Source organism: Cynoglossus semilaevis, chromosome 7 (assembly GCF_000523025.1).
Source record: "Cynoglossus semilaevis isolate Cse_v1.0 chromosome 7, Cse_v1.0, whole genome shotgun sequence".
NCBI classification, from domain to species: Eukaryota; Metazoa; Chordata; class Actinopteri; order Pleuronectiformes; family Cynoglossidae; genus Cynoglossus; species Cynoglossus semilaevis.
The window spans coordinates 8,048,519-8,073,198 of NC_024313.1; the positions used below are offsets into that span (position 1 = coordinate 8,048,519).

Genomic DNA, 24,680 nt, shown 5'->3' on the forward strand with positions numbered 1-24,680 from the left:
GCCAAGGTGGGACGTGAAAATGTAGAAGAAAAAAAAAAGCAAAGAGAAACAAGGGCCACGCTTCTAACTTCGGAGCTTTTCTCCTTCATGTGCGGCAGACACTAATTTTAGAGGTGGTGCACACTGTGTTTTTTCTGTATTCCGAGAAGAGCCAGTGAGATGACGTCCAGCATAGCTATGACTGTGGCATCTGTGCTGCAGCTCTGAACACATCAAACAGACGGGCGTCCACAGATTCAGGAGCAGAGCAAATATGGAAATAACTTTTCCAGATCGGCTGCAAAGTCGATAGTACTTTTAGCTCTTCATTTTTCCACGCACGTTTGTCTGCACATACAAATACATGTGAATTACAGCACGACACGAATGCGAACCCAACTTCATGATATAGGCCATGTCGTGAAAAAAAGGGGAGACAGAGAAAGGGACTTCAGCATTTACTAGGAGCAATTACTTGCCTTTAAATATTATCCTGGCACAAGTATTATAAGGACTAATGATCCATGCAGTCACAGTGGAGTTAGTCTAAGGTGACATGCTGAAATAATTTCCTCCATATTACAGGGCTACATGGTAGAGGACATTATATTCACAGAAGAATAATCTTGCTGTGAAGGAGTGGAAGAGTTAACAGGCAGTCTACTATTAAAATACTCCAGAGAACAAGCCAATGAAACCTTAGAGGACGGCCGTGAACTCTGGCCAAACAGTTTTTATCCATGGACTATGTGGGGCAGCAGGGAAACAAACCTCCGCCATCAGAGATGTTTAAGTCCTACTAAAAAAAAGTCACACATTGATTACAAAAGCCGTCTCCCTGTCATTGTCTCTGTTTCTTCTGTGTATATTGTCATTCTGGGGAAATATTTTGGAGATATTGTGTTAGCGTCAGTATTCCTGATATAGGAACAGATGTCAGGTTGTGTACCACGCACTTTTTTGCGGGCTAACACACTTCCACAGAGGATACAGGAAGGAGTTACATGTGGACCACATGTGGGCTTTTTAAAACAGGCTGGAGAATGAATTCCCCTCCAGACGCTGATCCAAGGTCAGTGTCACATTCACTCCTCTGATGATTACAGTTCAGGGGGAAGGGTGAAGCCAACTGATCCTGGAGCACTGCCGAAGGGTGTCTACTACACCCTGAGCTTAAAAGAGCCTGTGTGGTTACGGGAGCGGCCTCCATCTTTGTAGCAGGAAGTAAAGAGATCAATCAAAGGGAAAAACATGACATCCACCAGCATGCCTGTTTAATAAATGTCAATCCTGACACGTTAAAGCCCAGGCATTACAACACAGACAAATTCAAATCAGTGATGTTTGCATGTGAAACCAACACTAATAAAAGCTCCTATTTATTTTATACAATACCAGAGTAAAACACACACATACAGTAAAATTAATATTAGTCCAGTATATACTGTAAAGAAATAACTGCCAGGAAGTTTACGAAAAGATAGGGTTGAATTTTTTTATTATTTAATGCTTGCTCGCAAACAAAAGATAGGGTTGAATTTTTTTATTATATAACAAAACAATGTAATGACATTGTCAAGGGGAGTGAGCAACACTGACTCTGGGTCAAGAGGTCAATTGCCTCAGCAGTATCATACTGTAAGCTTTTACAGTGTGGTAAAATGAAATAATTAATGAGTAAAACCACTATTAATAACTGCTTGAATGTGAACTTTGGATTTTGTTTACGAACAGCTCGCTTTGGAATTTATATGTAATTTTATAACAACTAAAGTGCACTAATGACATGTTTTTACACCTCTTGATGATTTTATTTGGTGATAATTATCATCTGAAATGTACAAAAAAAACCATTTTCTGGACTTGGATGAATCAACGATTCAGCCTTTTCTGGGGACGGCAGAGCAACAATGGATTTTACCTTTAGAAGTTAAAACCATTTAGACTGTTATCTACAAATCTTTCATGGTATATGGGGGCATTGTCACCATGCTAAGGGGGATCTGTATATTTGTGAGGAACAGAAGCTTTGATGTAGGGCCTATATTATAATTCTACGAAGACGTATGCTTCCATCAAGATAAAGCCTTTTGTGGATCAACTTAACAATGACAGGTCTTATTCTGCACCGACCAGGAATCTTTGGTTTCAAAGACATTAAAGAGCCGCTGCCGACTCGACTGTGTGCAGCACAGATGTGTCTGTCATTGAAAATGTCCGGTGCAATGAAAGAGGAAAATCAGATAACGATGGCAAAGGTTAATCAGCTCTAGTCTTTTATACTGCAAATATGGGTAAATATTCCACCTGCAGAACTGCCTTCAAGCTGTGCAGTAGTGAACTTCCTCTTCTTTAATCTTGAATTATGGCACTGACAAATTTATCATTGCTTGTCAGTATGGTCCAGGAGTGGAGCCCAGTCCACCAAGCAAAAACACATGGTGGTCTCTGAAAAAAGCTGGTGCCGAACCTTCAGTGCTAAGAGCAGATTAGCAGGAGGCTACTTCCAGATGCAGCACACCAGGGGAAACAGACTCTTCTTCCAGGGTGGTATGGTACAGATCCATTCCTCACACTTTTCTCATTAGTGTAATAAGCTCTGTATAAAGAACTGGTCTGGGATTGTCAAGGACACAGGCACCATCCATCCATCCATCCATTACACAACACTGCATCTGTCAATCCTCTCAGTGCTTCAGTAATGCAGGTTGGAAAATGTTTGGACTGAGTGTTTGCCAACAATTCTGTCCAACATGCACATGACGTCTGGCTGTGAGCATGTGGTTCAGTTCATCCACATTGGAAGCAGAAACACAATAAAGAGTGAAACACCTTGTGTTACTGTTGTAACACCACTTGCACTTTTACACGCCACTTCGTCAACAGAGGGAGATGAGAGAGGTCTGTTTATGCAACGACCATGTCCACAACTTGCAGGCCCCAGCCAGCACTGGTTCGGGGTGTAACTCACACTCCCTTAGCATGCTCTCCCACAGCCTGTCAGTGGCATGGCAAAGTCTGCCTCACCAAGCTTCTTCTGACTCACTTCCTGTCCCGGCCCTGCACCTGCACTCCCCTGGGTGATGTCATGGCAGGTTTTCCTCTTGGAGCTGCACAACAGAGCACACGCCCCATCTGGCACGACGTACATATGCGTGCATGTATGTTTATATGTACATCCATCAGCACTGCCTTGCTCGGTCAGTTCAATTGCAGCATATTTAGTCCTTGTTAGAGGTCGTCATGACCTCTGTCTGCCGACACAAAGTTGCATCAAACTGAAAACTGCAGACTCACCACCAAAGTTTGATTATTTTATTAGTGGTTTTGTTTGTCCGCTAACATTCAATATGTCCTTTTTTTCACTAGTCTCCGTCTGTCTGCACATTCAATTACTTGTAGGAATCCTACTGTCAATTCAAATTGAGCTTCACGAAAAAATGAAAAAAACTTGACCTTTATACAAAGGGAGTAATTCTGTTTTCCAGGGAGATGAAACCACCGCTAGATGTCCTCAATATCTGTGGGAATAATTACAGAAGGCCAGTTCGACCATTGGTGCCTGCAGTGAAAATGATAGATTGAGGGGAACACGGGACTTGGACAGACCAATGAGTAAATGGAAATATTGTATGAGAATGAGTGCATAGTTTTTTCCCCTTATCCTAGCCCAAAAGAAATGATGTTTTTTTTTTCTAAACCAAACCAACCTGCCTTTTTTTGCCCTCTTCTCCCTTGAATTGAATGAGTGTGTACAGTATATGAACACACAGGGAGTCAGTCATATATAGATATATGTACTATATATATGTTGTGGTGTGTGAGCATCACATCCATTTGATTCTGATGCTGTTTGATGGTACAGCACAGAAACCGCCAATGAAAAAGAACAGAAATACTTGGGCTCAAGTGTTTGTTTTTTTTGTTAAATCTGATCAACCTAACCGTGACCCAATTAAACACCCACACACACCATTTGTCAATGTGCTTGAGAAAATGCATTTTCCTCATTAGGATGGGCAGTGTTTAGAGAGCCACAGTTTACCAACAGTCAGGGGTTGACTGAAACTCTGTACTGTCACTGTGCAAACAGCGGGCGTTCTGTTGACTGGGACATAAAATAGTGCTGTTGGGTTTTGGGTTTCCAGAGTGGGATCATGAGTGCAGTATATTGAGTCCATGTGGGAAGTGCGTTTTTAATCTAAGCTTTACCCACAGTCCTTCCTGTTTCTAATTTGGCGCTGCAGCGGTTTTGTCCTGAGGCCAAGAGCCTCTCTTCCACAGAGTGTCTATTTCCTCTGAAGTGAATAGTAGCAGGTGTGCTGGCCCGAGTTCCTCGGGTCTTGTCTGCTTATGAATGGCCCCCATCTCACTCTTCCTCACCTGTCTTTGTTTTCCTTTTTTCTTCCTTTCATTCTTATTTTTCAGTCTGTACATTCTTGCTCTCTTCTTCACATTCTTCCTTTCATAGCTGTTATGTCTTCACCGCTCTGTGGTCACTCTTTTGTCTCACTCCAATCATCCGCGTTTCTTTCATTCGTCCCGTTTGCTCTTATTGCCTTCCGTCGAGATCAAGGTGTAGCTCAGTGATAAGTCATGAAGCGGTGGCCCGTGCTGATGAAAACAATAAAAGAGCGCGGCCTCAAAACAAGGACGGCACAACAACATATCATCCCAGCCAGATATCAGACATAACAAATCACACACAGCACAGTTAAACTGTCAGAACATCCAAATTAGGTTCAGAACTTGGTCCAGCATAATTGTCTTTGTTCTGGCAAACCAAATGCCACAAATGCTTCAGCAGTTACAACCATTACTATACTTAATGGATTTGATTTACAATGAACACATGTATACACAGTGTTCAGATCCTCTAAATAAAGCACACAAAACAGGAAGGAGGAAAATGGTTCTGTGTGTGCAGGAGACTTAATCTTCCACAGGCCTGTCTGACAGCTGAGAACTCATCCAATCTGTGAGCAGAGGAGACAGGCTGTCACGCGTTTCAAGGAGGCACTGCGATTGGAATTAACCTATAGTGACCTCTACTTTTCCTCCCCCTTCCCCAAAACAGACTACCTAATGAGTTGGGCTCGAAAGGGTGCAGTATTTGCCGAAGACAAATAAATCCTAGTGGCTGCAAAGTCATATTTCAACATATCTCCGAGAGAAACAACCAGAGAGACATTTGGTCAGTTGCCGGGGAATTGTGACTTAACATGGGGCTGAAACGCAGCTGCAAAGCCATTAATGAAATGAGGGTCTTATAAAACCTGGAACACATGTACTCCTAATGATGTTTGTGTTTGTTCTAGTTTGCTTCCACGTCATTTGCCAAAGTAGAATTTGGAGTGAGATTATCATCAATTCTGGATAGATTTCTATGATGTCATGCCAAAAATAATACAACACACTGTCTGTTATTGTTTTCGTGTGTGTGTGATGTGATTGTCTGTGTCACCACGGATCAATCACGCCAACATCACGTATTAATTTGTCGTTGAGATATGGAGACCCCGACCCTGTTGTAAGAATGAGAGTTGTACAGCTTCTGTTCGGGCCTTTCACTCTTTTGATTTTCTGCCAATGTCAACAGTGGGCATTTACTTCTCCAGCCGCGGTGTTTCCGGCATCTGCACACGCTTGTGTTTACACAGGATGTTCAAACTTGGTGCAGATTAAACAAATCCAGTTTGGAAGCTGAGTTCAAACACCTCCTTTATTTTAACTTTAAGTAGATGAAGCTGGGGGCCAGATCATCGCTAACATTTCCAAGAGGATTGGTCGGGGGGGAATGATCTGTGGACCAGTTAGTCCAGAAAGTATTTATATGCGGATGAATGTCATCCACTAGTTCCCACAGATTTGTATGTGGTTAGATTGGCTTAGGGTGGTGCGGGTCTTTTTTTTTCAAAAATCTTCAGCTTTCTCTGGCAGCGTTTGTAGGCTTTCTAAGGGTCTATGGGTAGTCTGGCATTAGTTCTGTTCCCACACTTATAGTGTAAAACGGGAGGGTGGGTCGGGGGCTGGCTTTGACCTCACATACCCAGGCCAGGCAACCGTACTGTACTGTAGAACAATTCTGTGTTATGAACATTGAATTTTGCCAGAACTTATTTCATTCTGCATCAGATAATCACTGATTACTTAAACTCAGGAAACACAGAGTAGGTCAAAAAGCAAGTTGCCAAGTTCAACTTTCTCATATGAAAGCGTAGACATTTCCAAGTTTAACTGATGGGAGTCTCCGAGCTTTCAGGCTTACTCATTTGGTTTTAGCCAGCCTACAAGTCCAACTACTTACTGTTGGAACGAGACGTCGTACAAAACACTGAATAATCTTTGACCTTTGACAATTACATGTAGAACAGCAGTCAATTGTTCAGCGTGGTCTCTTGTTCACTGCCCCATTATAAATAAAGCCATAAGTTTGGCTGGTGTTTGTGTCTTCACCTGTGTCCTCTTTTTTGACCCTTAGTGGCACTTGTTTGGCCATCATCCAGTCGCCCATCTGTTCATAGCTCAAGCAGCCATTCCATCTCTATTGAGCAACCCCTTTCAGGACGGCACGCTGCCTGACTAATTGTATCACATTCTCGAGGCTTTGTCCTGACATTCCCTCGCCAGCTAAAGGTTGCCAAAATCTCATCCGCCACATCAGAGGGGCCCTATTAACCCTTGACCCTTGGTTGGTGTGTGTGGACAAGGTTGCTCCTCACACCCAACGTCGGGCCCATTAACACGTCGCCCCACAGCAGAAAAACTATTTTGACGGACTGTAATTGGTGCTAAGTGACGGTGGACAAAGGGCCCCTCTGTGCTGCCCGGCGGACTGAGCAGTACTGACCACTTTCAGGGATTCACGCTTGACATTTTCTTGCGGACTCCGATGTGAGAGGATGTGAGAGCACCACCACCTCCTCTGTTTCTCCATCCTGTTAGCCTCTCATGCTATTTGTCATGGTGTTCCTTTGAAATCGTGAGATAATGAGGTTCCAGTGGGGAGAGCTGGTCAGAGCAGAACTCCATAGTTCAAATCTGCAGAGGCAGATTAAGCCAATGGTGGGTCATTCCTTTCAGTGCCAGCCTAATTAGTTTATGTTAGCCGGACAAGGCCAGGGGGCGTGTTTGACCGAGGCCTTTACTTCAAATGCCACAATGGTGCAATAATCTCTGGATGCAGGTGCAACAATCAGCTGCTTTAGTTGACCCGGCTATTGGTTAAATTGAAAGTCGCAAATAAGAAAGACAATGGCGTCTTTGAACGCACGACATTTTCAAAGAGTTCTCCTGCCAACATGGTAGCTTTTCATTACACATGTGATCAAAGGTTATGATGGTCCTCAGATGTCTATGAAGGAAAGTTGTTAAAAAAATTACGGAAAAAATTACATTTAATAATAATAATAATAATAATAATAATAATAATAATCCACTTTGCTGACCTCCATATATATGTATATATATATATATATATATATATATACAAAATGTAATGAAATTTTGTGTACACATGGATCTCATATTTGCCCCTTACTATGTTCTGCTTGTTTCCTTAGCAACACTCGCTGGAACCAAGCCAAGCTTCTCTCACACAAAGATGTATACTTAACACAGGTTTTACTCCCTTCTCCATACACCATGCCATGCTCTCATCCCGTATTTAACAGCCTGACGTCAGACAGGAGCAAAGGAGGCAGGAGAGGAGACTTTAATACTAAATCTCTCCCTCTGTCATTACCAGCCTGTGTGACCGCCTATCAAAGGCCCTTGAGTGATGTGGGAAACCCTGGGCCCTGTCCTCCCAACCCCTGCAGGCCAGGCCGCCTGTTCTGTCCAAACCAAACTCAAAACTACAGGACAGGCACAGCTAGGGTTGACATCAATGAGGCGCCGGGCTCTTTATGCCCACTCTGTGGTCAGGAGGAGAGAGGCCTGGATATTAATCTCTCCTCTTTACTCGCATGCTTTCTTCCTCTTTCCTCTTGTCACCATGCAAACTGTACTGTATTTGTGGGGAGGAGTGCATTCGCAACTGCCGTTGCTGTTGCAACTGCATATGCAGCTGGCACAGGCACCACCTTATCCACCATGGCAGCTAGGGGGAAATTACTCACAGTACAGAAAATATAATACATGATTTTACTTAATTACTTAATACAAATAATTCAGATGTATTCACACAAGCTAAAGCTGGCGTAGAAGAATACCAAAACTATTGTAAGCACTGACAAAGCACAGCAGAGGAAGTTAGACTGCAGTACCACTTGTTGTACTGTAGTAACAGGCCACAACTATTTGGGCATTAAAATGTCCCAATATTGATCAAATACATTTTGATTGATTACTTGTGTATCTGTAATATGGAAACCAATCCAGACATGCTCTGTGATTGTTTGATTACATTAAAGCAAAATAAAAATACTGTCTGTTGTACAAAATTGTCTGTATTCTACATAAAGCATATTTTCCCCACATCTCCGAGGACCTAAACAGACTATACAAACGTGCACTCAGTTCATGTGCCGCTGGTCGTTATGTGTGGACAGCTGCAGCCCACAGCGTCCCCAGTTAACTTTGTAAAGACTTGTTACCGGTTGAAGGGGGCAGAGGGGCTAGACCCAGGTTTGGCCCCGAAGGCCCTAACCATCACCCTTGATCCAAGGGTTGTCTTTGGCCTTGCTAACTGTTCCATGAAATGGGCATCAGGAACAGTGCAACAGGCCGCTTACTGTTAGCCAACAGTGCTCCCTTTGTGCAAGAATTGTCAAAGCTGTCCCTCTTCTGCACTGGTCCTGTCTTTCTTTTTGAGCCTCAGCTGTGAGCACACAAAGATGGCTTCAAATTTTATAAGATGGTTAGCTAGCTAGCCGGCTAGCAACCTTTGAGCTTGTACCAAAGATGTTTGTCTGTTCTGTGTTCTGCAGGTGGCTTTTCAATGGCTAACGATAGAAGAGACAGCCGACCTTTTGAAAGCTCTCTAGGAAGACCAATAACGGATGTTTTGTTATTAACATCAATATTAGTAGGTTTTACTGAGAAACTATTGTGTGCATACTCCAACTGATTTAGAAGATTTAGAAGTATTGCATTTTATATAGCATGTTCTCAAAAAAGCACTTTTTTGAATTATTGAATAAATTAATGTTTTCTTATTGATTAATTAATTTAATATTATTTGTTATATTTTTAATGCATGTTGTTGTGTGGAGCGCACTACGTTACATATAAAATGTTCTATTAAGTTGCCTTGGCTTTTACAGTGAATGGTAAATGGTTTGTACGGCAGTAGTACTCACTGAACCCACCCACCATGCCACTACTATGGAGTACACATTGTAGGACATAGTGGGATACTGTGGTAAAGATAATGTTGTGGTTCATAATGCATGAACTCAACCTTCTTATCTTATCATCTAGGACAGCATATTGTAACCTTCAGGTACTCTTAAAAACACATACTATATATTTTTTACTACTTCAACTGCTGAGAAGAATAGTAATCAAAGATGGAAGTTAGCCCTGCTTTTTAAATCATGACCATGGAATGATACCTAAAGCAACACTACCTAATTCCAGAAGAGTTTGCACATAAAAAAAAATCAAACAATAATTTTACATTCCCTTTGTGCCGATTGGTAACAACATGTCTTCAGTGATCTTACTCTAAAAGGCCGTTCCATTTCCCATATCAGCCCACATTGTGGACAGTCTCAGGTTGAGACAGAGGTTTGTGTCTGCTCTTACGATGGGAACCAATGCCTTGGTGAGAGGGACTAAAGAGGGCACACAGGCAGTGGTGAGGTTCTTCCATCCAAGTGCAAAACCCGAGGGCCGGGAAAGTCCCACAGTGTTGCAAATGGACACTGGACATGAGGCGCCCACTAGAGGAAAATCTTATCTCTTAATTGCACACAGCTAACAAAAATGTCCCAATAAAAATCTCAACTATTTCTATTTATCAAGAATGACATTGATTAAAAACAACAATTGATTGTGTGAAACTATTTTCGGCATGTATCATTTTAATACCATATATTCACCGAAAATGAGCTGTTGCAAATTCGATGATAAGTAATAATGCTTTAATGATTTAAGAAAGATAATCTTTTAAAAGATCTTTTAAAGTCTTCTAACCATGTTGCACTTGGTATAATTGTTCCCAAGTTTGTTTGTTTTTTTTTCTAGGTCTTCTGTGCCAGTATATTTCAACTTCTGTGGCCAAGCTAAATATTTGGAGCATGGCTTATGCTTCTAAACTGAGCTGAGCAGAAAAAGAAAGTCTCGCAACCATCACTTTTCAGAAAACAGCTTTTCAATACCAGCACATTTTCTAATTGCTTTGCCTTATTAAGTTGTACAATAAAGTAATGCTAAAACACATCATCTTATTGACGCAGTATTCTCGTTGCACCTGGGTCTAAATCTTACACCCCACTGAGCTACGTGCTGCATGGTTTGATGGTAAACCGACTGTTTACAATTTCTTAGAAACACACAACACAGTATAAGAGTCATTTACAGTTAGTTAAATTCCCTGCTGAGAGGCTTTGCTAAATGTTTCTTCCAAAGACCTTGCTGGGAAATATTTGCAATGGTTTCCATCCAGATTTGGGTCACTTGGTTCCACATTCACTGCACAGGTGAGCTGGAGCAGGTTTGTTTGGCATTGGTCATTGGCTGTCCTTTCCTTTCAACAGGGCTGGGAAAGAGGCACCACAAACAGCTTGTGACAACAAGCGATGCTTTTGTCCATCGCTTACCATGGCAGAATGACACTGCAACGCAGCCTGCTGCCAATGTTGTCCAGGTCTCCCAGGACTGTCTCTCGGGACCAAAAGACCTGCTGCAGACCGGTCCAATAGAGGCAGAGGGGGAGTGAGAACTCTCATGAGAAAAGGTAACTGTCAGCAAACTGCGCCACTGCAGCATGCAGATGAAAACAACCTCTTTCACACTGAGTGTGTTTTGGCGTCCAAGGCTGCAATCATGGATGATTAGCCTAAGAACTCAATTCTGAATGGGGACTATTCCCTATTCCTGTCACAGTGTCATAAATTATATTTACCCAACACCTTTCCTAACTGTCCCCAGTCATGAAGGGAGACTGGTCTGATCACTGGAAGTCACACAGCTGTGTTCTATGGATTTAAATATTTTAAAAAAAATACACCTTATTTTTAAACGTGTCATCCATGTACAAACACATGATCTCATAAAGGTTTTCAATTTAGTGTAACGTGAAGGAAAGAAATATTTCCAAAAGCCTTGAGTCAGCAAGAGCAATTATTTTAACTTCTTTAAACGGAGGATGCAAGTTTTATGAAAACAACTGTGCTAATAATAAAAATATTTAAAAAAATATATGCAATAGAATTATCTACACTAACATTTCTACGGGTGAAAACATTAAGTAAGAGATTATTTATCTATTCTACACCACGTCTGTTTTATTTTTTCTCCTGCACGTTACAAGTTGTTTAAGTGTTAAAACCAGAACCAGAACCAGTAGGTGGCAGTAGAAATAACTACAAAATGCAAAACTGCAGTTAAAACACAAGGGGGGGAAACAATAATGTTTTATCAGCAACCTGTACTCACTGATAAATGCATTAAATATAGATATGTTTCATTTCTAAACACAAACACCACACTGTTGACTTCTTTTCCCTTTAGGTAAATATCATAAAAAAAGAAACTCACACTTGTGACACACGTGTTTAACTAGGCTAATTAGAATAGCATAATCTTATATGGGAACAAACCAGCAAACCATCAATATCATCACCCACCCATCAACAGGTGCAACCTTCACTCTTCCTCCTCCTCCTGCTCATCTTACTATAGTTTATTTACATTCCACATGTGGAAAGCATCTGCATAGGTGGTCCATCGTACCCCTCCGTCCTCCTCATCTCGTCTCAACGCCTCTATTCCCTCTCGCTGTCCCCTTTCTCCTTCTGCACAGGGAAGCACTGATTGTAAATATGGAGAGGTGTCAGTGCCAGAAGAAACGAACCGCGTATTTCTGGACCCAGGCTGTGAGGTTTACCGAAGCATATTTTTATCATGAAAAGCCAACATGGAATGGGACGGCCATGTGCAGCTGCTGGTCTAATTTGCTCTAAGCATGTACAAATAGGACGGCCCACACAGACCATAAAAGTGGAGTGGAGGTTTTGCTCAACGCGGCACTTTTGTCTGACCAGAAGCACAAGGATGCCTTCCAAAGAACAAACAGATCACAAAAGAAAGGAGGAGAAAAAAAACACACGCAGGCACACTCACACAATAGACTGGGATACTGTATAATAACTCAGAGGAGGACAGACTGCCACAGCCTCACTCTGGGTTATTCCACAAGTAAACATTGTTTCACGTACCAGCTTTGGTGAAACCAGGTCCTGCGCATTTCAATTTGTTTTCCAGATCATTCCTTTACTTTCTCATCTTTCGATAGCAAATGGCTATTTTTCAGGAACATACAAAGTAACACTAACACACCCTTTTTTTTTACCAAAGTGACCTCAAATGTCCATGAAACGGGAAGGAAGGACGCTGAAGAAGCGCTGAGGTTTAGAAAGAACATTAAGGAAATATATACACAAACACAGAGTGTTTGCATTTAAACGCTATATTTAGTAGGACCGGACGAGTGCCGTATGTATGTTTCCTAAAGGTTGTTTCCGACCTCCACAGGAACACTAGTGTTCCTGTGTTTGATCTCCATACATTTCTTGCCACCATGGGAAGTTTTATTTGTTCATGGGCAATTTGCTGTGGAAACCCCCCTGCAGATCCTATGAGTACTTCACCTTCATACACTATGCAGGTCTGCACATGATTAAACACACACACACACACACACACAGGTACATCTACATGTATCAAACTGGGGTTCCCCTTCAGATAGCAGATAAATAACCAACTTCAAACAGTAAACTAGGTGCTAATGAACTAAATCCTGACAAGGTTTGCTTTACAGGAGCAGAGACCCTAACCCACAATGGATCCATTCACGGGACCCGAGCCATGGAAAGTGTTGGTAAAGTAATCCCACTAGAGTTTATGCAACCTTTTCTAACACTCAGTACGTCTTTCTCCCTTTAGACCTTTGAGACCCGGCCAAGGAAAACAGCGACCTGCATCAGCTGATAGAGGCACAGGCTGCCCACATTTGCATGTTTCAAAATGGCACCCATTCACAACCAGTTGGCAAATTGATGTAGGGAGGAAAGGAACACAACGCCTCGCTTCCTCTTTATGATTTACCTGTGAGATCAGTCACGGCAAACTCCAGGTCAACATCAAGGGTCGATTCTTCCGTGGCTCTCTGCGGCGCTGGATGTGGCTGAACGGAATCTCGACACTTTTTGCACACACACGCCGCTAAATCAGTCCACATCCTCTGCATTTGAGACCTGCAAGAAATGGCGAAATTCATTTTTAACCAAACACAGGAAGTTCTCTGACAAACTGAAAAAGAATCAGGAAAGTGTATGTGGTTTAATTTATTTCATCTGAGAGTCACTCAGGAAATAAAAAAAAAAGTAGCACAGCAGCTTAAAAACAATTGCTGAAACTTAAAGATAAAGACAGACGACAGCAACAGCAACAACAACAGACGGTGGTTTCTACCAGTGACAGTCGATCTGTCATGTCATTCTTGTTTTCTCTCTTCTATTTACTTTGGGCTGAGTATTCCTCTGTACATTTGTGTTCGGTCCCTCCATATCTTTAATGTCTCCGGGCAGCACAGAGATGAAATACTGCCGGTGACAGGTAAAGCGATACTTTATAATGGAAGTTATTTTACAGTAGTCACTTTTCAAAAAGAAGTGCAATATTCAAACATGCAATATCCTTTTCCAAACCACAGCTCAGAGCAGCCTGTGCTCTGGATGTGAGGGTCACACAGCGCTGACAACCTGTATTTATGGCTATCTGACCTGACACCATGAAAAGTTTTATTTCTCTCAGATGTTTCCATGCAAGGAGAGGTGAACAGGGAAACAGGGGATAACAATCTAGGCAATGTTGTATGGAAACTCGAAACCCAAATTGAAAATGCATGCAGTCTATAATTCTTTTTCTCATTAAAATTCTATTTGGTTCGTTTCTCTAGCGCTGACCAAAACTTGGTGACCGTTTTAGACTCTAATGGAAACATCAACATTTAATGACGCAAGATACCATTTACTGAAGCACCTGTGGCTCCACCCGGGTAAACAAGTCAGTCCAATACCAGAGTTTGACAGAGCTGAAGTCTGTGGAGAAATTCATATGTTTTCAACAAAACTAAACAAAAAACAAAAAACTCTACAGGGTCAATCTCTTTGCTCCTCTCTTACAAATCCCATCTGGCTCTGTTTGATTCACATCATGACATGATTTTTTTATTACTTTGACATTTGTTAAACAAATAACCTGCCAGGTGCAGCCTGTCTTTTTCTCTTTTTTTTATGGGAATCGGTATGGATTCCATGACAGCTACAAAGGTCAGTGTGGCTCCAGAAAAAAAAACCCAAGTAATATTGAAAGTGTAGGAAAAGATGTTACTTTGACAGCACTGAGGAGAGAAAATGAGTCTGCGCTGTAACACTCTGCAGACCATGTGGTAGTGTAGCCTATATTCCCCCGAGCCTGGCGCTGTGTCTCCTCCGCTGCTGTTTCCCAGGCCTCCTGACCTCCTCAGCCCCAGTCCCACAGGATACAGCGGTGGTTGTGTTGGGATATAGGGGTTGAGGTGAAGGGGATGTGGAACACCAAGGTGAGCAGTGGTTGGTAGCCTTACAAAAACAAAACCTTTGAATGGTGTTTACCTCTGAACCATGTATGAGGTCTTCATTGACACGTCAAAGAGAGCAGCGAGGTAAGTTGGTCTCTCGTTGCATTCATTACTCCCTCTCATCTCACCCACCTCCTCACACACATATCCCTACAAGAACAACCTCTCTCACCTCACCCCCCCCCCCAAAGCATGGGGCTCCGCTGCATGAATGGGGCATTGTGATGCGTCTCCGTCACGGCAGTGAATGTTTTCACTTCCATTTGATCCGTCGGCGAGGCTGCTAATTGGGTAAGCGTGTACCCAGGTCACCAGGAGGTTTCTCTTTCCATAAATACAGAAAGCCAGCAAAGGCTTCCACAGATGTTGTTTCCCACCCGCTTCCAAGTAGGTTCAGACCAGCTTCAGGCAGTAGATGTAATATATTGTGTCTCAAACCACAGTCCAAAACTTTTCCCTTCTCTCTCCTCATCAGTCTACAGGCTGCACTTTATCATTCTGCCTGGCGCTGCAGTAAAGCTGATTTTCACTTTTAGCTTGGATCCCGTCCACGAAGTTGCCATTGGAACCACAGGTGTCATGATGACATGGACTTAGTGTTTCAGTGTCTGTACTCCATCCAGAGCTGACAGGTCCCGATGATGTTATTTTCCATGTCCCTGTCCACCAGTGACACAGTTTATGAGCCTGGAGGTTTATTTGTTTGTTTTTGTCATGGAACGTACGTTGCCTCTCATGCACCAGGACTCGAGACACCCTGTGCCAACAGTGGACACTTGGGGACAGCGAGCATAGACGATTGCTAACAGTTAATCTGTTAGGTGTGGTCAAACGGTCAGAGAAATTGTCATTTATCCAGAGTGTCCAGGTTTAAGCCCTTTTACTGGCAGACAAGCACCATGTTGAAATGTCCTTGAACACTTACCAGTTTTAGGGGTGGTGTTCTGTAGCTGACGATGACATCTATCCTCCCTGACTGGGACAAATAAAAACAAAAATTCATCACTTACTCTATTTATTGTGTCATTGGGCTCAGGTACTGTGATTACGTAAACTTCTTGAAAAATATACATTTGCACAACCCTTTTTTATCTAGTAGTAAGTAAGTAAGTACATTTTTTTAATTTAAAAAAATATAATCGAGCGTTATAATTATTATGAAAAGTAATTTGTGAACATTCTATTCCCCTGAATGGTCTCCTATCTTCCAGTACTTTGTTTTTTTACGTTTGTTCAGAGTCAAAGGGATATATCTTTTGAAGACTGGGTCACGCTCTGTAGTCTTGGTTTATTTAGAAAAAGGTCTAAAGGCGCCGTCTTGTGGCCATTTATGTGTATTGTTTATACACCTAGACTTTTAACAAAACATATTTATGCTGGGTGGTTGCTTTGCTTTTATTTATTTATAAAAATATGCAATGTCTTCACCACTACCTCAGTGTTTACTGTATCCACATCAAATGAAGGTTATTCTCTTTTTTCCCCTTCTAATACTTGAGACAGACGTTTACAGCCAGACATGCGTGAACTTACCTATTTACACCACAGGATGGCAGTCTTGCATAAGAGTTTAATCAATGATTAAATGACCAGGAGAAAAGCCTGCATTGTGCAAATTGGGAAATAATTATAAAACTACCCTTCAACTGAATTTTGCTGGCTTGCAAAAGTTGCATAAACAGGCTATGGAATACTTAAGGATATACAATTTTTAAATAATTTTGTTTTTAACAAAGATATATTTAATTTGGCAAAATAAGAAATATATAATATATTACTATAACGTGACACGACTGTGTTTGTACATTTTTTAACATTTACCAACATTTATAAACACTTGAGCGTCACGGCGTGCCATGTGACGTTGGAAATGTTTTTATTTCGTACAATAACTAACAACAATTAGTATATGTTGCTTAATGCTTGTGTATTTTGCGTTCAAGTTGTGTTGTTTTAATAAGAAATGGAGAAGCAAATTAAAAATACGTATTTATTTACAGACTCACCTAAGCTATTGACTTCTGCAGCTCACTTCCTGGTCGGTACCTGTGTGGAAGAGGCGTGTCTTTACTGCAGCAGAGTGGAGAAGTTTCATTCCTGATCATTTCACTCCTGCACATTATCTGGGAAAAGCCATCAAGCAGAAAACTTCTAAACAAAGGTAGGAATAATTAACAATTTTAATGTTGACAATTATAATGGTCAAACTTTGTTTTTAAACTGACCCCATGGCCCTGAACTATGTAGGAGTTCATACCTTAGTAGAAGTTAATAATAAATTAGGTAAAGTTAATTTTCAACTTTATAGTGCTGTTATGTCTGTTGTTAGAGGCTCAAACATGACCTGTTACCTTTAAAACTTTGTAAACATGGGCTATCAGATTATAATCTTGAATGCACTCTATTGATTATTGCTTTGCATTTAACGGTGTATTCTTTTGATTATTGTGTAATGTTGTTGTGACACAATTTCTTTTTCAATTTTACAAATGTCAAATTGTGTAAGGAGTTCTTAAACGTGTTGTGAATCTCCAAGATACAGTATTTCTGTTTCATTTTTAGTGTGACACACATTTGTCCTCAACTGTGCACAGTTTAAGGTTTGTGATACACATCAGACTTGCACATTTTTGTCATCCTCAGAAAGTAGCTTTCCTACAAAAAGTTGATTTCTATTATATGTGAACACTCCGCATATCATACTTAGACATTTTACATCACGTTGGATGTGAAACTTCTCACAGTACTGTAGCCTTCAGCTGTAGAGGGAGGAGGGTGGCACAGAGAGAGCAGTGTGTTTATTAAACCTAGCCTCCAGCTGTGCTTTTTATCCAGTATGTGTTCATTGGGGCAGCACACATTAAAACATGTTCTTTCTGTTGTTGGAAAACATGCGTAGGAATCTGTGCGTCCTGTTCTGAGTTTCATAGCTCAGGTGTGAAATGAACAGAGATCGGTGCAGCGTTTGGTGATGTGCTGTTTTCCATGGTCTCCTGCACCAGATTCATGTCCCTGCTCGTCACACATTCCACAGCTTCACCCCTCCCTGCACCTCCTCCACTCTTCTCCCCTTTCTGCCTGTGCTGCTGTCTTTCATCCCCTTGTACATTAGCAAAATTAGCATTCCAAGTAGCAACCCTGCAGCATATAGCTGTGTCGTCTGCTTTATGTTCCGTGTGCTTCACAATCTCACACTGTTCGTTCTGCAGGAACCAGCCTCTACATCTGTCTGTTTGCTGGTATCTTATCTTATCTCAGTGTGTAAGCTCAGAGAAATACTAATAATCAATCTTCTGGGAGAAGTTTGTCGACTGCCAGACTCAAGATGTTGAGAAACTCTTTAACCCCTGAGTCACATTATTACCCTACATGTTTCCTAACCTTTAAAATAAAGGAGCTTGAGAAAAGAGTGGGTGGAATTTCCCCCTGTGCATTTCCAAACAGGAATCAAAGCTTTTTTTTTTTACCTGCATTTTGCCCTGTAATGATGTCCAAACATGACAAGTCCTTTACCTGATGTCAACCATTGTCCTTCACAGACCATGGCCATGATAACAGCTGCAGAGTATGGAGAAACATCGTGGGAGCTGACTGTGCAAGTGGATCAGAAAGATGGCGACGAATCCATGAAGTTCAAGCTGAGGGTGAAGGGAGACCTACACATTGGAGGCCTGATGCTTAAACTAGTGGAGAAAATCAGTGAGTGTTTTTAAACCAAGGGTGAAAAACTCACCTGCTGTGGCCCAATCCATTTAATACAGTAGGCATTGTACCTTAATGTCAATAGACCTACTGAGGGCAGCATCAGATGTAACTGTACACAGAGACATTCATTTCCTGCTGCACATAAGTTGTCTTCATCCTCTAATTGTAGCTTTGACTCCCCTCCTCAGCCACAGCACTTCTGTCTCAGACCACACCTATATTTGCCAACTTTTTTTTTTTTTTTTACACTGCAGAGCTATTGTGTTGTGCCAACTTATTGGTGTGTGTGTGTGTGTGTGTGTGTGTAGCCTTAGGGGCCAAAGTTCAACCAGGGTGTAATATTCAGTTACATGTCCCCCATAAACACAAAGAAGCAAACATCAGAGGGTGTAAGAAGAATGAGAAACCACAACTGGGTTTTGGGTTTGTCAAAGGGAGGCTTTTAGCCCTGCGTCATAGCATGATGTCAGGTCGACTCATCAGGCTTCACCCACGAGCTGTCTACTGTACACACCATTGGGCAAACTCCACTACTGGGAACAAGCGTTATTAGTAGTGGAGATTGTTGGGACATTTCACTGCTAAAAACAGAACAGGCACATTTGATATATTGTTGATTTAAGTTGACATTTGTTACTTACACAACCAAATTCTACATTTTTACACAACAACATGTAGTACAACTTCATTATTTTACAGTATGAGGGTGTCTAGAACTGAGTTAAATATTTCAGAATTCCACAGTAAGAAACCTGACTGACATTTAAGTTTTAAAAATAATGTTAATAATGTACAAATAACCAAAACATTTTATCAAATGATAATGTCTGTAGAGGCTCCTCAGGATTGGTCAGACCATGCTCTGTGGTGGGAACAGAGGAAGTTCTGGCTGCTGAAGACACACTGGACCTTAGACAAGTATGGAATTCAGGTACGATGTTTAACTTAATTTAAAATAGAGTTTTCCTAATAAAACATGTGAATGGTACTGTTACAACCAGCCATGCCAGATGCAACACAGAAGGACTAGCAGTCAAAAAGGCTCATGTCTTAAGGGTTTTTATTACAAAAGAATGCAAATACAAATAGGAATTTAAAGGGAAAATATGAGAAGCAGATCATGAAGTACCAAACAACAGCAAAGTCTAGTCTCCGTGGAGGCCACCTCACTCCAAATAAGAGGCCTGCAGCCTGCCAGGCATAGATTAGGTAGAGGTAGCTCCACCCCTGCACACAGGCAACACCTGAAAACAACGAGACAGATCACAGGCAGTGCAACAAAACTGGGAGCTACACCACCTATAGGTGAAAGAGGGACATAACACCTCCACACCAAAATGGTGACTTTAGTCTCCATAATTTGACTATGAATGATAGAGTACAACACATTACCATAATGCTTTGCACCACATCCACTGCATAGGATGCATGCAACAATTTCAGAACATAATATGAAACCATACTGTACTATTAACAAACTATTCCAATCAGGGAAAAAAAAAAAAATAACCATGACTTACAGTTAATGTGACCTATGACAGGTAAGGACAACTTCCGGTAAGGCAGGTGAGGACCACATCATCTACATAGGCTTCACAGCTGGGCAAACCAGAAAAAACTGTTAATCAACCTCTGAAAAGAAGCCAGTGCATTACACATTCCAAAGGTTATGACAAAACAACAGAAAACCAAATGGAGATATTTCCAAAGCACTCTAAGATTCCCCTTTTAATTATAAAAGTTAGAAAAACAGATTTAACTTTGCGTTTTAAGCACTTTTTAGCACTGGTCAACTCAATTTGAAATAAACTTCCCATCTACACGACTTGATGTTGGTAAGGCAATGAAAGGCCTCTACCTTGAACAGAACCTAAAACAAATGAGAAGTAATCAAATGGCTGCAACACTAATCAATGCAAAGGAATTGGACACAACACCACACCACAATACTTAACTAACAGGGCGACAGGAGCATGGACATCACTCAGCAGCAAAAGAGGCTTGCAACCTGCCAGGCACAGGTTAAGTAGAGGTAGCTCCGCCCCCGCACACAGGCAACACCTGAAAACAATAATGATACTCAGAGCAACAAAAGAAACAAACTGGAAGCTACACCACCTATAGGTGCAAGAGAGACATAACAGGCACTGATCACACCTAAAATATAAAGTGCCATAACAAAAGCAGTAGAACTTTGCATCAGGTCACCCAGGTTTAAAAACCACCCTCTTAATTCATAGTCCATCTGATTTTAAATCTTTGTGGTGTACAGGCTGACGCTTTTCTGCGCTACACACCGCAACACAAACCTCTGCTGCTGCAGCTTCCCAATATGAAAACCGTCAAAATAACTGTCAGCTTCTCCAATGTGGTCTTCAAGGCAGTGGCCGAGATCTGCAGAATGCTGAGTAAGTGTTTCTGTGACTATATTCCTCGCTGTTTTTGTAATATAACACATTAAACCTATAATGTTCTTGGTGTTAGGACGTAAATACCACACTCTTATTTGTATTTACATACTTTCAGACATCAGGAGGTCAGAGGAACTGTCTCTGCTGAAGCCTCCGGATCATTCATCCAAAAAGAAAAAAAAGAAAGACAAGAACCAACCAGCGGAGGACATCTGGGACATTGACATTCTTGGTGGGGGCGCCGGAAATGCAGGTACTAAGAAAATTATAATTTACATTCACTTCATAACATTATCATTATTACCATAATTTTGAGTTGTATAATATAATTTGTTAAAACGCCTGTTTTAGTGAATTAAACAGGGGGTTTAAATGCTCTCACTTGCATTCACTATATTGACTGACATTTTCTATACTGTCCTGCAATATCAGAGGTCACTTTCTATCCTGTAAAAACAAAACACATTTATTTCACTGCTCTTTGGTTCTTCTCATGTTCCTCAAAGGTCTCATGTACAATAGTAAGACAATGACAGCAACCTATGACCCAGAAAACGGGATGCCAATGTCAGCCACCAGTGTGTGGTTTGGAGAAAACCCTCTCGCTGACTCTCAGCCAAACCTGCCGCCTGCTGAGTTGGCCAAGCTGTACCAACCGCTCTCACTGGTGGACAAGTCCATCAACAACGCAGGGTAGAAACCTTTAAATATTTAAACAGGTGCTCTAACACCGTTTATAGTAATACCTGTGTCAGCGACTCACATGTTTGGTCGTTGCTGTGATTGACAGGTGGTTGGACTCGTCCAGATCCCTCATGGAGCAGGACATTCAAGATGATGACAAGCTTTTGCTTCGGTTCAAGTACAATGTCTTTTTTGACCTCAATCCCAAAGTAAGACCTAAAATAATCAGAGTTTATTTAGGTTCAAAGATATAGACCCAAACTAACAAGACTATACTTTTATGTTTTAGTATGACGCCATAAGGATAACACAGCTGTACGAACAGGCACGCTGGTCTATCCTGCTGGAGGAGATTGACTGCACCGATGAGGAGATGCTAATGTTCGCTTCACTACAGGTCAACAAAGTTCTACCACAGATATGGACAACAATAGTATTGACCTTTCCAGCTACAATGATAAAAGAAAATCCTGACTTATACTACATTTTAATCATTATACTAATATTAAGTCAACTTGTATTTGATCAGGGTTTTACTGTGGTATGTTTTGAATCGTAGCTCATCTGAAATATCATTGAAACGTCTGATAAGGGTTGATTTCAGAAGCTGCCAGGCAGAGGGCTGTGCTCAAAACTCCCTATGATTAATGCCAAAGTTGCATAACCACATGAGTCATGTTGTTTAAGGGCATTGTATTTCTACATTTCAACATTTCTAATCCAGAGTAAAAAACATACTTCACCTCTGGCCTTTTTTAGTATCACATTTGTAAACTGACTGTTTCCAACGAACCTCTGGACCACTCCAAAGAACCAGAAATAGATGAAGTGGAGGCCGCCCTGTCCAACCTGGAGGTGACGCTCGAGTGCGGACATACAGACAGAATTCTGGTAAACATATTTTTGAGACCTACTCGACCAGGGTAAATATAAGTACATGTCGGGTTTCCTGCTGCGTAAGAACACCTATTTCTAGGCTGGAGCTGATTTGCGGACCTCCAGTGATTGCATGTCTATGCTTTGTGATGAAAGAAAAAACACAGGGTAATTGACTGTTGTTTCACCTGCCCCCAGGAAGACATTACAGACATTCCAGAGCTGTCAGATTCCCTGCGGCTATTCAGGTACACTTTTTACACATTAAGCTATGTCACATCAAATGGTCTTCTAATTAGAGCAGATTAGTTCTTTAAGAAAATACACAATTCATTTTCAACACTAAACGTCCAGCTGTACAACAGGAGTAAACAACAACCTTTCTGTCATATTGCAGGCCCAGAAGACTGACATTACGGCCTTACAAGGAGTACTGGTTTGTATTTAAAGACACTACGATTTCTTACTACAAGAACAAAGAGGCCGCCAGTGGAGAACCTATAGAGCAGTTCCACCTAAGAGGTCAGTGAAACAGAAGGTCGTAGTAATGAGTGCCATAGTGAACTAACCCTTACTGTTCAGAGCAATGTAAATGTAAATGGACATTAAAAGAAGACTATCAATATCTAATGGTAAAAGTCTGAGTTGCATCCTAGAAATATTTCAAGAAATGAACTACTTTGGCATTGTAATTCTCTTGCAGTGTACAATGGTAAAAGCTTTTATTTCTTAGTACGTTTGCTCCATACATCTTTTTATTTTCAGGTTGTGAGGTTGTTCCCGACGTCAACGTCACAGACAAGAGGTTTGGCATCAAGCTCCTGCTCCCAGTTGCTGATGGGATGAACGAAGTGAACATCCGATGTGACAATGTAAAGTTAATGTGGATGTCCACATGTCCAATCCTTTTTTTAATGCTGCTACTTTTACTTTTAGCTCTTGTTTTATTTTGTCTTAGGAAACACAGTATGCCAAGTGGAAAGCGGCCTGCATCCTTGCCTCTAAGGGCAAGACGATGGCCTACAGCTCCTACAAGTCAGAAGTGAAGAATATTCAATCGTTTTTGCAAATGAAGAGCTTGGCACCCCCTCCTGGACAAAGTGCTCCCGACGTTGACTCAATGGAGATGAACGCTGAGTGTTTTGTCTCACCACGCTACGCCAAAAAGCAGAAGACCAAACAGGTTTGTTTAGATAATAAGGACTCTTCAAGAGTTAAAAAAAGGAACTGCTTATTCATTTAATCTTGTGATCATTTTAAGTTGGCAACTCGTATCCTGGAGGCACATCAGAACATTGCAAATCTGTCTCTTATGGATGCAAAAATGCGCTTTATTCAAGCCTGGCAGTCACTTCCAGAGTTTGGTATCAACTATTACATAGTGAGGTGCAGTACATGATTTTACACCCTTTTGTTGTACATGTCAAGTTGATTAAATGTTAATTTTATAACTTTTAAATTTTATTTGAATTATTTATCATACGTTTCAGATTCAAGGGCGGTAAAAAAGATGAGATTCTGGGAATCTCATACAACCGCCTGATTCGAATTGACATGTCCACTGGCCTCCCTGTCACCACGTGGAGGTTCGCCAACATGAAGCAGTGGAATGTCAACTGGGAGATAAGACAGGTGACTGATTGTTATAGCCATGTTATCTCCCTTATTATAATTTCAGCAGTTAGAAAATATATTTTTATTTTTATTTCTAAATGTATTTGCAGGTAACCATAGAGTTTGACCAGAATGTGACCATAGCTTTCTGCTGCTTGAGCTGTGACTGCAAAGTGGTTCATGAGTTTATTGGTGGTTACATTTTCCTGTCCACACGAGCCAAAGACCAGAATGAAACACTGGACGAAGAGCTGTTCCATAAACTCACAGGAGGCCAGGAATAAGATACAGTATAAGGCTGTTCTACTTCAAGTGCATCTGTTGTTTACACGCATACAATGCAAATGTTTCACACACAACGGTTAAAAAAAAATGTCAAAAGCTTTCCTTGTCAAAGAAAAGAAACATAACCATTGACAGAACAACAGAAATGAACATTAACGGCACTAGAAGAAAATGGTATTAATGTAAATATATAGTCAAGACGTGTCTTTGCCTTCAAACTGACACTGTAACAATTAAGGTTTTTTTAAGATCATGTAAGATTTTTCACAAGGTTTGTATAAAAACATTAAAAGGTGATTTTGAATTTGTCTGCTTGTCTTTTTTTCCATTTTTTT

General features: G+C 41.2%; 1 protein-coding gene across 1 annotated transcript; it reads left to right on the forward strand.

Moving 5' to 3' along the window:
- Window positions 1-16,802: 16,802 nt before the first annotated feature.
- On the forward strand, window positions 16,803-24,649 carry fermt1 (FERM domain containing kindlin 1). The gene is made up of 16 exons (XM_008313234.2): window positions 16,803-16,931; window positions 18,310-18,469; window positions 19,309-19,406; window positions 20,748-20,883; window positions 21,002-21,139; window positions 21,393-21,579; window positions 21,677-21,779; window positions 21,860-21,967; window positions 22,330-22,461; window positions 22,645-22,694; window positions 22,844-22,968; window positions 23,212-23,318; window positions 23,405-23,629; window positions 23,708-23,832; window positions 23,937-24,078; window positions 24,171-24,649. The coding sequence occupies exons 2-16, from the start codon at window positions 18,313-18,315 to the stop codon at window positions 24,342-24,344; spliced, it is 2,007 nt and encodes a 668-aa protein (XP_008311456.1). The 5' UTR covers window positions 16,803-16,931; window positions 18,310-18,312; the 3' UTR covers window positions 24,345-24,649.
- Window positions 24,650-24,680: the final 31 nt, after the last annotated feature.

Coding starts and splice junctions, on each gene's coding strand:
- fermt1 (XM_008313234.2), top strand. CDS start 18,313: ATGGCCATGATAACAGCTGCAGAGTATGGAGAAACATCGTGGGAGCTG. Junction 20,884..21,001: donor CGAGATCTGCAGAATGCTGA/GTAAGTGTTTCT, acceptor ACATACTTTCAG/ACATCAGGAGGTCAGAGGAA. Junction 21,780..21,859: donor TTTTTGACCTCAATCCCAAA/GTAAGACCTAAA, acceptor TTTATGTTTTAG/TATGACGCCATAAGGATAAC.